Here is a 15,630-nt window from a genome sequence, read left to right as displayed (position 1 = left end):
CTAGAAGGCCACATGCACATGCAGGATTGTACTCATGTCCAGGAAAGACCCAAGAAACACCGAATCTCTCAGGTCTGGCTGACCTTGAGGCTAAGGCTACTGTCTAAGCTGAAAGTGATGAAGAAATGCCCCAATAAGCACACAAATCCCCTTGGAATGGGGAGCCCATGGTTTGAGCATGTAAGGAAATCCCTGCCTAATCACTAGCTGACCACTAAGTTAACAGAACAGAGACTTTAGTAGCCATACATGACAAAAAAGAGAGACTTGCAAGAATAAGTTCAGGAAAGCAATAAACAAATTAAACAAACAGCAATAATAGCAACAATAACAAACACTGGGGGTTGGGTTCTTAGTTTCAAAGTTACTGCAAAGCAAAAAAGATTAGAATAAGAAAGTTCAGCAAGATTTCAAGATACAAAGCCAAAATTTAAAAAAAAATCAATTTTATTGGTATACACCATCAATGAACAATCCAAAAATAAAGAAAATAATTCCACTTATAAGAGGATCAAGAAGAATAAAGCACTTAGGAAGAATTTAACAAAACAATTGTTAATAATAATTGTACACTGAAAACTACAAAAAAGTATTGAATGAAACTGAAGAAGACCTAAATAGAAAGGTATCCCAAGCTCATGAATGAGAGACAGTATTGTTAAGATGTCAATACTCTCAAAATGTATCTATATGTTCAGTGGGATCTCTATAAGAAAAATCCCAGCTGCCCCTTTGCAGAAATTGATAATCTGATCCTAAAATTCATACAAAAATGCAAGAATAGTCAAAACTATATTTAAAAAAATATGACAAATGTGGATGACTCAGACTTCCCAATTTCAAACTTACAAAGCTATAGTAACCAGGACAGTGAGATGTTGGCATAGGATAAACACATACATCAGTGAAGCAGGAATAATAATCTAAAAATAAACTTTAACATTTGTAGTTAATTGATTTTTGACTGAGTGCCAACCAAGTCAATGGGGGAAATAATTGTCTTTTTAATAAACTCGAAAGAATGATTTTGGACCCCCATTGGATATGTCTCATTTCATATAAAAAATTATATAAAAATGGATGTAAAAACCCCAAATGCAAGAGCTAAAAATTTAAGACTCTTAAGAAGAAAATACAGGAATAAATCTTTGTGACTTTGGATTACGCAATGACTTCTTAGATATAACACCAAAAGCATGAACAACCAGAGGGAAATAAAACCAGATAAATTGGACTTCAACAAAATGGACACCATGAAAAGACATCATCGGGCATGTGGAAAGATAGCCCAAAGACTGGGAGAAAATATTCCCAAATTATGTATCTGATTCATATCTGATCAGGAATTTGTATCCAAAATATGCAACGTATACTTTTAACTCAATAAGAATAAGACAAATAATCCATTACAAAATTGGGGAAAGGATTTGGGTTTTTTTTTGTTTTTTTTTATAATAAATTTATTTTTTATTGGTGTTCAATTTGCCAACATACAGAATAACACCCAGTGCTCATCCTGTCAAGTGCCCCCCTCAGTGGGGAAAAGGATTTGAATAAATATTTCTCCAAAGAAGATATACAAATGTCTACTAGGCACATGAAAAAGTATTCAACATCACTAACCATTAAGAAAATACAAATCAAAATCAAAATAGGATACCACTTTATGCCCAGTAGAATGGCTCCGAACAGAAAATAAGTGTCGGCAAGAATGTGAAGAAATAGTAATTCTCATCCATACTGGTGAGAATGAAAAATAATGCAGCTGCTTTGGAAAACAGCTTGCTGGGTGCTCAAAATTAGAAACAGAGTTATTATTCTAGCAATTCCACTCCTGTATATTTACTCAAGAGAAGTGAAAATGTATGTTCACACAAAAGCTTGTACAGAAATGTTCATGTCAACTTTATTTGCAATTTCCCCAAAGCGGAAACTACCCGTATGTCCATCAATTGATGAGTGGCTAAACAAAATGTGATGTATCCATGCAACAGAATATTACTCGACCATAAAAATGGAGTGCCAACACAAGTTGTAACATAGACGACCTTTAAAAATATTATGCTAAATAAAAGAAGCCAGTCACAAAAGGCCTTATACTGTATGCTTCTCTTTATATGAAATGCCCAGAATATGTAAATTCATGGTAACAGAAAGTAGATTGGTGGTTCTAAGGCCTTGAGTGGAGGGGAAAACAGAGTGTCAGCTCATGGGTACTGATTTTGGGGTGAGAGTGAAGGGAAAGATGGATAAATAGAGCACAGGGGTGTATATTATTGTAGTGGTAGATTTACTACATTTGCATTTGTCAAAACTCTTAGAGCTATGCAACATGAAGAATGAACCCTAATGCAAACTGTGGACTTCAGTTAATAATAAAGTATTGATATTGGTTCATCAGTTGTAACAAATGTGTTTAAAACAGGAAAAACTAAGCCAGGTAGAGAGAAGGTGTAGGAGAATTCTGTACATTCTGCTTATTTTTTTCTGTAAACCGAAAATTACTCTTAAAACATAGATTCTGTTATTATTATTATTATTTTTAAAATTATTTTTAAAGTGAATATGTCATCTTGAATGGATGGACTTTAAAGAAATCTGGAGCACACCATGCTGGAGGTGGGAGCCCTTTGGAACCTGGCTTGGCCCTAAGAGAAGTGGCTACTCTTACATCAAGTCCTCTCCTATCAAAAAAGGAGGGGAGCTTTGGAGCTGGGAAGTTTGAAAGTTGTGAGGACGCTTTCATTCACTTCAACCAAGAACCTTTTGCTACTGTTAAAGAAAAGTCTATTTCACTAAATTTTGAGTAACCAAAAAGAGAATTCGGTTTGCCTCTATATAAGGTTACTGGTTACTGGGGCAGGGGGGGGGGGGGGAATGTGTGAAACTGATGAACAAAGATTACATTTTGGTCTCAGATCACTTAAGTCATATAAGAAATTGAGAAAAATTAGCAATGCAGGTGCCCACACTCCAATCTCAGCTCTTAGTAGCTGAGAGAACTTGAGGAAGTTATTTAACCCCTCTGTATCTCAATTTCCTTGTCTATAAAGTGGAATTATTAAAATATATATCACACAGGGATGTTCTGATTTAATACTTTAAAAGTATTCAGAACTGTGCCTGGTACACAAACACATATCTCCTACTTATAAAGATCTCTTACAAATAAATATGAAAATAATGAACATTCCAGTAGTAAACCGAGAAAATGTGTGAATAGAAAATTCACAAAAAGGAAAAAACCTGCTAAATGTTTTATCTCACAAGTAATAAAGAAATGCAAATTAACAGAATAGTAAGATTATTAATTATCTATCAAATCAAATGGAATAAGATTAAAACAATAAGGAAATCCAACATTAGCAAAGGTATGAGGAAGCAGATATTTTCTTACTGCCCTGGAAGTAGGGGTGTAAATCGAGAATATCTCTGAGGAGAGCAATTTCATAATTTAGGTTATGGCAGGCACTACTGATTGCTTAATCAATCGTTACCCAACTTCTTTTTCCCCTTTCCCCTACTAGAAGTGCTATCTCCTGAAAAAAAATCCAGAAGTGATCAGACCCCTAAGTTCCCTAGCTAGCGCCAGGTCTAGTCAACAAGATGTATAAGGGAAAGTCAGCTGGTGGGGGAAAGGGGTGGAATCTGAAAATATTTTCCTCCTTGATAAGAAGACACTTTAAATAAAGTTCTCGTGTTCACTCTCTTTGCTTTTTGCTTTGACAGTTACAATATGAGAACCTCATGCCTAGAGCTGGTGTGCCCTCTTGCAGCTCAGAGGAAAAGGTCAAGAGAACTAAAGAGATGCCTACTTAGAACCTTGACATCATTCATCTGCTCAACTAACCCTAAAAGAGTAGCCCAGGCATTAGAGTTAGTGTCATATAAGAGTATATAAGGACACTTTTACTAAAAGAAAAAAGCAGTTCACAAAACAGTGTGCAATGCTGTGATTCCAATTAAAATGTATATATGTGTGTACATGTGAGTATATATGAATATATTCATAGAAAAGATGAAAAGTATCAGAAGACTTATTAAATCCATTATAAATTGAGAAACTTCAGTCATCACCTTTCTTTGGGATGACAATCTCTGACGGTACTATTTCTGACTTCTGCTGAGAAACTGTGTCCATCAAGTCTCCGCTGTGAGGGCTTGGTGGCATTTCAACAGGAGGACAAACAGGACCTGAATCAGGACTATTGCTCACAACACCATCTGCAAAGAGAATCTGATGGAAAAGTAAAAGTTCTTGTATTTTCAGAAGCCAGCAGAGACTGGTTAACATTTAACACTGCGTATCAAACTGACATAGATTAAAATTAATCCAAAGGAAAAATGCTGTTTGCATATTACAGGACGGTAGCTTTGGCGCTCAGAGACTAGAGTCCCTTAATAACCAGGATGATGATATTATTTAATTATTTAATATTTTCCATTTACCTTCTATTTAGTTTCTTTTCTTTTTATTTCTTATCTTTTATTGGATTGACTTGAGTTTTTATTATTTTTTTTAAATATTTGTTTTATTTTTATTTTCTCCATTTTATGCAACTGGAAAAATAGCCGCTCTATTTCAGCTTCTATAACGACTACATTTAAAACTTTGCCACAGGACAGCCGCGGCCACTCAGCGGTTTAGCGGCGCCGTCAGCCCAGGGCCTGATCCCGGAGACCTGGGATCGAGTCCTGCGTCAGGCTCCCTGCGTGGAGCCTGCTTCTCCCTCTGCCTGTGTCTCTGCCTCTCTCTCTGTGTCTCTCATGAATAAATAAATAAAATCTTAAAAAAATAAAAATAAAACTTTACAATATGTTTAAATGTTTAGTGTCTACCAACATATACCTCTAGTATGTGTCCCATCTACAGGTATCATCTATCCAGATCAGTATCTATACCTACCAATGACCATGACAAGACCCAGCACCAGGGCTGCTAATGAGAAATCTAATGTTCTTCTAGTTCTCATTCTGCAGTAGGTAACCGGTTTCCTTTAGGAAGTGTTTGGGATTGTCTATCTCTGCCGTCCCAAAATTGCACTCTGACATATCTAGATGATCTTTTAAAGATAGTATCAATCCTGCTTGCCAATTGGTTGTCCTGTTTAATCCAAAGTTGTTGTTGTTGTTTTAACTCTGGGAAAATTCCCTAGATCATTTCCTTCATTATTTTCTCCTTCACTCCCACTATTTTCTTCTTCTGGAGATTGTATTTTTCAGATCCCTTTTCTACATTTCTTAACTTTTCTCTCCCTTATAATCTACTTGCCTGTCTTAATTTTTCACAATCATTTTTTTAATAAATTTTTTTTAAATTTATTTATGATAGTCACACAGAGAGAGAGAGAGAGGCAGAGACACAGGCAGAGGGAGAAGCAGGCTCCATGCACCGGGAGCCCGACATGGGATTCCATCCCGGGTCTCCAGGATCGCGCCCTGGGTCAAAGGCAGGCGCCAAACCGCTGCGCCACCCAGGGATCCCTTCACAATCATTTTTCTTCTCGTTTTTTTTTTCTCCTATAAAATTTTTAATTGAAGTATGTTGACACACAATATTATATTACTTTCGGGTGTGCAACTCAGTGATTTGACACACAATTGTAATTTTTAATATATAAGAATATTTTTTCCACAGCAACTTTTTTATTGTTTTTTGCAGATTGCTAACCTCTCAAGTCTCTGCTTATATTATTTTTACTCTCAAGTTTTTTTGTCTGTTCTTATTTTTAGATGCTATTTCTTTAATTCTTTTTTATTCTGTAATTTACTTTCATGCAGTTGTTTTTTCTCTAAGGTTGATGATTCTTGGGTGCGTGGTCATAGTTCTCTTTGAGGATCCCTTTTTACTTCCTCTGGTCACAGAAGCAATTTCCCTATGATCATTGGGGAGGGATTGAGCTGGGCATATGACTTCCAGATATTGTGATTTCTGGTTCCCATCCTCCCGATAGTAGTGAGTTACCTGGGACACTAACTTGATTTTCTGGGTGCAGAGTTCCATCTGAGAAATGTATGTGTTAGAACTTCTGATTGCTAATTTTGCGGCAGTTTTTCTCTTGTACATTAATCTTTGCTCTTATTTTTCCATCAGTTATCTCATCTGATTTGCAATTTCTAGAAATCCTCCTAATCTTCTTATCCATTGATGGTGCATTTTGTTGTTTTCCAGTACTGTTATGAATTTATTATTTAAAGGTATTTAAAAATTATTCTAAGGTACCTCGAGAGGGAGAGTAGGTAAACACTGTGTTTAGTCTGCAATCTTGGATCATATATAGAATGAGTTTGTTTGTATCCTGTGTTGCACAGAAGACTATACATTTCTCAGTTTGTCATCTTAAGTGTCACTCCATTTTCAATAAATTGTCCCTCCTGCCTACCATGATATTGCTCTTTACCCATAGCATGTTTGTATTTCACTCTGTAGCAGGAAGGAGTATTATTTATCTAAAATTCTTTTACCTGTGTGGATCCATCCAACATGTATTTGACAACAGTGCCTTGCCTGGTGATAACTCTTGATGCCTCCTGCTCCACTGGCGGCATCACAGTCTTGTAGAACTCATAGTGCTTCACCTTCTGGGGGTAGCTCTGCCGGACCATGATGTCCCAAATGGGTTCCTCATTCATAACATTCAGATCTTAAATAAAAAAAACAAAGGAAGGAAGAAAGCCTCACTGTGAACTGAGTAATGCTATGTAGCTGGCATTTTATCTTTTTGCTTAATTTTTTTCATTCTTCTGTTTACATCTGAATAATAAGGCAGTTTCCATGCCATGACAGATAGACCAGAGCACTGGCTTTTTGCTACTTTTGTTATAGTCAAGTGTAGTAAATAATATCATCTACAAGTACTTAATAGGTACCTTCTCCACATATAAATCATTCTTCTAATGAATTCCAGGACATTTCTGACAGAAGTAGGAAGGAAGCAGAGTTTTCCTGTTAGATGTTCCCTATTCTCTCTCCTTTGAGTAAGCTCTTGCCCCTGCATGCACAATGCTCTCCTGGTGTCCCCTAGTTGCCTGGAGCACCAGGGGAAGTTACTCAGGCTTGCCCTTCCTAAATCATTCATCATCTTTCAAAGTTAACATAATCCCCTCATCTTTAACCAAATCCAGATTCTGCTCAAGGTTCTACTCTTAGCTGGCTATTAAGGAGAAAAGCACCTAATAAGTTCCTTCAAAAAAAATATTATTATTGAGAATTTCTGGCATACAGTAACTATTCAGTTTTTGCTGACTGAATACTTTCCTCTTCTGAACTTATAAAGTGGTTTATCAACATGTAATGATGGCATTTCAAGGATTATATCAAGCTAATAGAAATATATTTCACAATGAGGGCCCCTCATGATACCCCCTAGGTCACAGAAGAATTAATAACAATACAATTATAACCATTTACTCAGATGTTATATATTTTAAATGTTTTGCATTTATTATGATTTCTGGTTCCCATCCTCCCGATAGTAGTGAGTTACTCAGCCCACCTCAGTAACTCTTTAAGAAAGACACTTTCACTTTCCAGAGTTTTAGATAAAGAAATGGAAGTTTGGAAGGGTTATAGCCTCTCCAAGGTCACACAGTCAGTAAGTAGCAGGGCTCAGATTTGAACTGGTCTCTATGCTTAACTATTTTTTCAGGTTGCAAAAACAACCACTTCTACCATTACCAAGAAACAAACAACTTCCCCCAGACCTAACACTAGAATAGTATGCTTCAGATTAGAAAGTATTTTCTCATTTAATACTTGTAACAATTCTGTTTAGTATATGACACAATTTTATAAATGAAGAAATTCAGGTGGAAAGAGACTTGTCCAAGGTCACTCACGAAAGTTGTCTTCTTGTACTATTGCCTTTCCCTTCCTCTGTCCAAGGCTGACCCTGATGAAAACATCGCTACTTTGGTATTTATGTTGACTTGAATTGGGTTATTCATAATATATGGAAGATATTTAAAAGATTAGGTGTTCCACGCAGAGTTGTTTTATTAATGAAAAACAACAACAACAGGTGAAACAGGTGTTAAGATGGGGTTTGATAATAGGATCAAGCAAATAAGCAAACAAACAATTATGGTTCTTATCTAGATATATCCCTCTTAGTACGCTCATAATATCTTTGTGGAAGACTCTTACTGGCCATTACACAGTCAATCCCATCCATCATGGAAGCCTGGACCACTAGCAATCTTTGAAAATTTCTTTGGAAATAAGGGTTCATGGCCTAGATAATGACTAATGAAAAACAAAACTGAGACAAGTCAGATCAACTGCAACATTAATTGCAGCATTAGTTCCCATCTTAGTTTCTTTTCATTTGGGTGGCAAGTTAATACGACATTGAATTTGTTTTCAATTGCTAAACCCTTTTTCTTTAATAGATGCACTTTTCAGGTATGGTGACCATAAAGGAATTATAATATAGAGGGTATTTGGTTGTGAAAAAAAGTCAGGATCCACGGATACAACAAAACACTTATCAGATGAAGAAACATGGTCCAGAGATAGTAATGAAAGGGCCATATACAGAACTCAAGTCCCAGGCCAGTGCTTGCTTTGTTGCTTCTGCTAATGCTATTGCATCAGTGGGCCTCCAATAAAGTGAGATGCAAATTCAGTCACTAATGTGGATGCTCCATCGGGTTAATTAAAGAGGTCCTACTTATACTTATTTAGTGACCTTAATAAGTTAGAGCCCATGTACAGAAATAACAGACTTTATAAAATTATATTCTGATACCTGGAAACAAGACTAGTTTCCTACAACCACCTGACCTACTCTTGCCTTCACTTACTTTCTGCTCAGTGTCCTTTGATTTGATCAGACCAGCCAACTATTCTACTTGTGGCCCTTTGTAGAGCCAGGAGAACAGGGTCCCACCCCACAACAGTTGTTAAGAGCACTGGCTTTGCCATCACTGGACCAAGAATGAACTTCAATCTCTGCCACTTAGGAGCTGAGTGACCGTGGGCAAGCTAACGAATTTCCTGAAGCCTCAATCTATTTCATAAAATGGGATTATTAGAATTTAGCTTGCAATAGTTGTATTTTTCATATATATTAAGTACTTATTGCTGGACTCACAGTAAATGCTCAAAAAATACCAGTTATTATTAGCCAATTGTTCATTATTAACAAGTATTTTTAACTGGTAGAAAAATACACACACTTTCAATGGTGATTTAACTGTTTTCTATATGATTTTATTTGCCCTACTCCCTCCCTGCCCCATCCTGGCTAACACTCACCTGTAGACTCTTGCCCAATGAAGGTCACAAGGAGTCCATTGGGGCAAGACACATTTAGGTTTTGGAAGGTAGGAACATTAAGTGTCTCTTGTAAAACAAGTTCTGGTTCTACTTCTTCCTGTAAATAATTTAACACATGAATAATTGTCATTTTCTAAATGAGCTACTGATTTATTATGACTAGGCAAGCACTTGCTGAGAGTTTAAGATATGACTTGCCCAGGACCAGTGAGCCCTGCAATGGAGTACCTATAAAGATGCATGAAAAAAAAAAAAAAAAAAAAAAAAAGATGCATGAGTCTCTATCTTTGTGCAATTTATATTCTGCTCATAGAATGGCACACAGACTTGTGAAACAAATTATAGTACCAAATGGTTAGCACATTTCTCCTCAAAAAAAAAAAAATGAAGGTACCAAAGTTAATGAGAATAATTAAGAAAGGATGATGGAGGAATTGGGGCTTGAAGTGGCCTTGAAAAATGCCTCTGTTTGCAAGTGTGTGTCAGCTGACCAACATGCCCTCTACTTACTTGGTGTATCTTTTAAAATTTGGGTGTTAAAGATGTTCTGCTGTTAGGATATGTGTCCTTATTTTTCTTTAATAAGCATGCATTACTTTTGTAGTAAGTAAAAACAATTTTTAAAAAAGACATAAAAAGATTATTTATAAATAAATGAAGTTTGGGTGTGTCTACTTAAAAAATCCTAGTTAATTTTAGGTTAACTCTACCTGAATCTCTTCTTTGGTTACTTGTACTCTAGAATGAAAGTTATTTAGCTACTTCCATCCAACCCCTAATGATAATCATTTCTGTTTTTCTTGTTGGCTCTCTTTTGTTAGCCAATAAAATCATTCCAACTGATTCCCCACTGATGCATCTGTAGTTTAACTAGTCTTCTACTATTGATCATTCAGGTTGTTCTGCCTTTGTTACCAACAAATAATAAAATCTGAATAGTTAGCTAAAAATCAATTAAAAACACAAAGCAAAAAAATAAAAAATAAAAAATAAAAACACAAAGCAATATTAAGAGGAAAAAAATTATGAAGTTCTGTAAAATGAACAATAATGCTCAAAGATATGAACCTGCCATAACAAATCTATCGTTAGACAAAAACTCAGTAATTATCTCCTACCCTCCCATTATAGTCACTTTTCAAAAATTGTGGGAGAACCGATTGGTTTGCTACCAAATTGCTTTCAGTCAAATTAATGAGTTATCTGGGCCTATTCTGCTTAACATTGTGGAATTTTTACTAAATATGAGCCATGTGTCCTGACTTGAGAAAAGTCATCTAGTATAGCTAAATAAATATGATGCAGAGGCCAAGTAACATACATACAAACCCTACAACTTTTATTTAAAAAAAATTTTTTTAAATTCAATTTGCCCTCTCTTAACTTTTAAAGGGCCAAGGTCTAAAATAAATAAATAAATAAATAAATAAATAAATAATAAATAAATAAATAAATAAATAATAATAAAGGGCCAAGGTCTGAAATCAAGATCCCTGATCACTTTTTAACATGTTTTTTTTCTAATAAGTTGAGTATATGTACATTGTACAAACTGTTCAGCTGTCCTAGTAAATGTTTCATCAGTGGTTTCCTTCTTGTCTGTATTCTTTTGATCTGTATTCTTGCATTAGAAACACATTTGGAGTCAAAGCCTCTGTGTGCATTTGGTGGCAGGTTAGAAGCTGAGGGTGACATGCTCTTTCACCAGAAGTGGGCTGGCCTTCAGTTCTTAACACATCAATAACCAAGCACAAGTCTACCAAATGGAAGTGTTCTCACTATTTAATTAGAGATATTCCTCTTTCAACTGTTCTTTATCTAATGAAACAAAATAAAGTATTTGGAGAATGGTAGAAACCTAAGCAACCAAAAGCAAAGAACACCTAAGAACTAGAGTGGAAAAAAAAATGAATTCTTCATTCTGAGTTTAGAATGAAAGACCTGAGACAGTTTGTGTATGACAAAATGTCTCCTAATGTAGGGATCCAACTCCTGTGTGCAAATCTCTTCTTGTTCATTCAAAATGGAAACTTCAAGGAATGTTAATGCATCTGCATAATAACAAAATGTACTGAAATAACACTGTTGGCATAACTCATGATTTGAAAAAAGTTAAAATTGAGGTTGAAGTAGAGTTTAGAAATCCATGGCAAGTCTATGCACCTTTTTCTCTTCTTCTTTTGGGTGTTCCTCTTCTTTAAGAGATTCTTTGGGTTTATCTTTACCTTTTGTTTTTCCTTTTACTTTGCTTTGAGGAACAGTCACTATAAGAGGAATTACTGTTGTAGTAAGAGCTGATGGGATACTCAACATGGCTTCCAAAGTAGGATCCTTATCTTCTATAAAGAAAAAAAAAAAAAAGGAGGCAACAAGTAAATTTTACATTCATATTTTATCTTTGTTAAATAAACATATAAATGTTTGCATCACAAACATGTGGCCATGCAAACATTTATACCAGTTGGCAACAATTTTTACCTTGCCTAATATAATTTTTCAGTTGGATAGACTTCAGGAGTAATGTAGTTGATTTCAAAATCAGAATTGAATTTAAAAAATCTGAGGTACTTAATACTTGGATATATTTGATTGAGTCACTTTTCACATGTTCTTGCCTTCCCATCTAGATTGTGAACTCCTAAAGACAGGGCAACAATTATCTATTTGAGAAATATTTACTGAGATGTTCCTTTTTTTAAAAAGATTTTATTTATTTGAGAGAGAGAGCGCGAGCGAGTGAGAGAACACAAGCTGGGGGAGAAGCTGAGGGAGAGAGAGAAGCAGACTCCCTGCTGAGCAGAAGCTCCATGCAGGGCCTGACCCCAGGGACCAGGAGATCATGACCTGAGCTGAAGGCAGCCGCTTAACCAATTGAGCCACCCAGGTGCCTCTATTGAGAGTTTCTTACAAGCAAAATATTTGAAGCAGTGGGTAATAATGACAAAAGAATATATAAAAGACCTTATGAAGCCAAAATAGTCTAAATAAGATTTATACTCAAATAGCTTTAATACCAGGATACATCAAATAGGAAAATAATAAGGGATACAAATAAGGAAATTCAGAAAAGAAATAGGTTTTTCTAGTTGAGATGATAAAAAGAAGTTTTAGAAGTTGTAGAAGACTGATTTTATTCTGGATCTAAAAGGAGTGTCAGAATTCTCAAAAGCGAGCTGATCTCTAAAGAAATTATGTCAGAATCATCTGAGCGTCACTTGCATCTTGAATTCTATTCGCCTCTGGGTTCCAGAATAATACTCTACCTGGATCTCCCCTTTCTTCTCTGGGCAATTTTTTTCTGTCTCCTTTACTGCTTCTTCCTCTTCTGTGAATCCTTAAATGTCATTAGGTTCCAGGGGTTTTTCCCTTGTGCTTACACAACAGACGTTCTCAACTCTGGCTGTTCATAATTACTCATTGAATTTTTTTAAAAAAGCTCAGGCCCCCATCTTGACCCATTGAATCAGACTCTAGGGATGAGGCACAGGCATTTATATTTGTGAAAAATCACACATGATTGTGCTACACAGCCAGGCCTGAGTACCTTTATTATACATAGTAGATCTGAGTATCTCACTCACTACTGGGGCTCCAACTGGCATCTACACACTGATGGCTCCAAAATTTACATCTCAAGGCATGACCTTTCTTCTCAGCATCAGATTCATATATCCAATTGCCTTTAGACATCCCCCCCACCCTTGAGGAACTGGAACCATTTCAAACTCAGTAAGTCTCTCTTCTCCTAGGAAAGGAAACTCTCCTATGTACTTGATCTCATTTAATTAACAATCAAGCATCTCATTTTCCAAGTTAGTGAGATATTTGCATTTTCTCTTTTGGACTGATCTCATAAATCCAACCAGTCACCAAGCCATCAGATATTTCTCTTGAATGAAATACCCCTCCTATCTATTCCTATCTTACCTCATATTCTCATTGCTCTCTTACCTGATTTTCTGCAGCAGTTTCCAAACTGGCATGAGACCTCCAATACCATCATTTCAGTGTACTTTCCAAACTATCACTGAAATTATATTCCTAATATGAAATCCAATCATGTCACCTCCCATCCCCTACTTAAACACCTCTGATACTCATTGATCTTCTGGGCATACACTGCTGACATTCCACCAGTCCAGCCATATTCAACTTTTCACCTTTCTGTGTAGGCACCATGCTTTTACACAATTGTATGTTTATACACAAATGGTTCTTACTGTCTAGAATTACCTTTCCTTGTTACTTTGGATAGTTACCATTCATCTCTAAAGTCCCATTTCAGATGTTATACTTTCTGAAGTACTTTCTAACTGTCCCCAGTACTCTGTTTATATGTAATTTCTAGCACTTTTACAGTTATTTCTCTATTTATGTTTTCTTTCCCATTAGACAATGAATTTTTTAAAAATATTTATTTATTTATTTATTTGAGAGAGAAAGAGGGAGAGAGAAAGGAAAGAATGGAGGGGGAGAGGGAGCAGGAGAGAGAGAATCTCAAGTTCTTAAATAGTACTATTATGTGCATCTTTTAAAAATTATATTTTTATAATATACAAGAAGTAAAACATTACTTTTTTATTCACACCATAAACATTTTCTTTTTTAGAGTTTTATTTTAATTCCAGTTAGTTAACATACACTGTTATATTAGCTTCAGGTATACAATATAGTAATTCAACAGTTCCATACATCATCCTGTGCTCATCATGACAGGTGCACTCCTTAATCCCCATCACCTGCTTAACTCATCCCCTTACTCCCTCCCATCTAGTAACCATCAGTGTGTACTCTATAGTTAAGAGTATAGTTCTTTTAAAAAAAAAAGTTTGTTTCTCCATAGTTAAGAGTCTATTTCTTAAAAAAAAGTTTGTTTCTTGATTTGTCCTTTCCCCTCGTTCTCCCTTTGCTCATTTGTTTTCTTTCTCAAATTCCACATACAAATGAAATTATATTGTATTTGTCTTTCTCTGGCTTATTTCACTTAGCATTATACTTTCTAGCTCCATCCATGTTGTTTCATTCATTTTATGGCTGAATAATATTTCACTGTTTATATATACCAGATCTTCTTTATCCATTCATCAATTGAAGGATACTTGGGCTGCTTCCATATCTTGGCTATTGTAAATAATGCTGCTGTAAACATAGAAGTGCATGTATCCCTTTGAATTTGTATTTTTGTATCTTTTGGGTAAATACCTAGTAGTGTGATTGCTGGATCATAAGGTAGCTCTATTTTAACTTTTTGAAGAACCTCCATACTGTTTTCCACAGTGGCTGTGCCAGTCTGCATTCCCACCAACAGTTTATGAGTGTTTCTTTTTTTTCCACATCCTCGCCAACACCTGTTGTTTCTTGTGTTGTTGATTTTAGCTATTCTGACAGGTATGAAGTGATATGTCATTATAGTTTTGGTTTGCATTTCCCTGATGGAAAGTGATAATAAGCATCTTTTCACATGCCTGTTGACCATCTGTATGTGTTCTTCAGAGAAATGTCTGTTCATGTCTTCCACCATTTTAAATTGGATTATTTGTTTTGGAGTGTTGACTTTTGTAAGTTCTTCATATACTTATCAGGTATGTCATTTGCAAATATCGTCTCCTATTTCATTTTAGTTTTGTTGACTGTTTCCTTTGCTGTGCAGAAGTTTTTTATTTTGGTGAAGTCCCAATAGTTTAATTTTTTTGCTTTTGTTTTCCTTGCCTCAGGAGACATATGTAGAAAAAAGTTGCTACACCTGTGTGTAGCAAAGAAGGTACTGCCTGTGTTCTCCTCTCAGATTCTTAGGGTTTCAGGCCTCACATTTAGGTCTTCAATCCATTTTGAATTTATTTCTGTATATTGTATAAGGAAATGGTCCAGTTTCTTTCTTTTGTATGTTGCTGTCATTTTCCCAACACCATTTGTGGTTTTTTTGAAGTTTTTTTTCAAGTTTTTATTTAAATTCTAGTTAACATACAGTGTAATATTAGTTTCAGGTATACAACTTAGTGATTCAACACTTGCATACAACACCCGGTACTCATCACAGCAAATGCCCTCCTCAATTCCCATCATGAATTTAATTCATTCTCCCACCCACCTCCTCTCTGGTAACAGTTTGTTCTCCATAGTTAAGAGTCTGTTTCTTGGTTTTCCTCTCTCTCTTCCTCTCTCTCTTTAGTGCCATATGATCTTTTGTTTTGTTTCTTAGGTTCCACATATGAGTGAAATCATATGATATTTCAACTAATTTATTTCACTTGGCATTATACTCTTTAGCTCTATCCATGTTGTTGCAAATGGCGAGACTTCATTCTTTTTATGTTTTATATTATGCAATTATTCCATTTAAAACAAATATG

The 15,630-nt window shown here is 35.5% G+C and overlaps 1 protein-coding gene across 4 annotated transcripts in view; it reads right to left on the bottom strand.

Annotated features, from left to right (window-relative positions):
• The window catches only part of SPAG17 (sperm associated antigen 17), a 219,259-nt gene that overhangs the window by 70,589 nt on the left and 133,040 nt on the right, over positions 1 to 15,630 (bottom strand). For all 4 annotated transcript variants that reach the window (XM_077842670.1, XM_077842669.1, XM_077842673.1 and 1 more), the window contains 4 exons: positions 11,444 to 11,619; positions 9,260 to 9,377; positions 6,466 to 6,644; positions 4,078 to 4,237 (listed from right to left, as the gene is read on the bottom strand). In XM_077842670.1, coding sequence (XP_077698796.1) covers positions 4,078 to 4,237; positions 6,466 to 6,644; positions 9,260 to 9,377; positions 11,444 to 11,619 — 633 coding nt within the window. The remainder of the gene's footprint in view (positions 1 to 4,077; positions 4,238 to 6,465; positions 6,645 to 9,259; positions 9,378 to 11,443; positions 11,620 to 15,630) is intronic.

This window comes from Canis aureus, chromosome 12 (assembly GCF_053574225.1).
Source record: "Canis aureus isolate CA01 chromosome 12, VMU_Caureus_v.1.0, whole genome shotgun sequence".
NCBI classification, from domain to species: Eukaryota; Metazoa; Chordata; class Mammalia; order Carnivora; family Canidae; genus Canis; species Canis aureus.
Note: the sequence above shows the minus strand (reverse complement) of the source record. Positions and strands in the feature narration are given on the sequence as shown.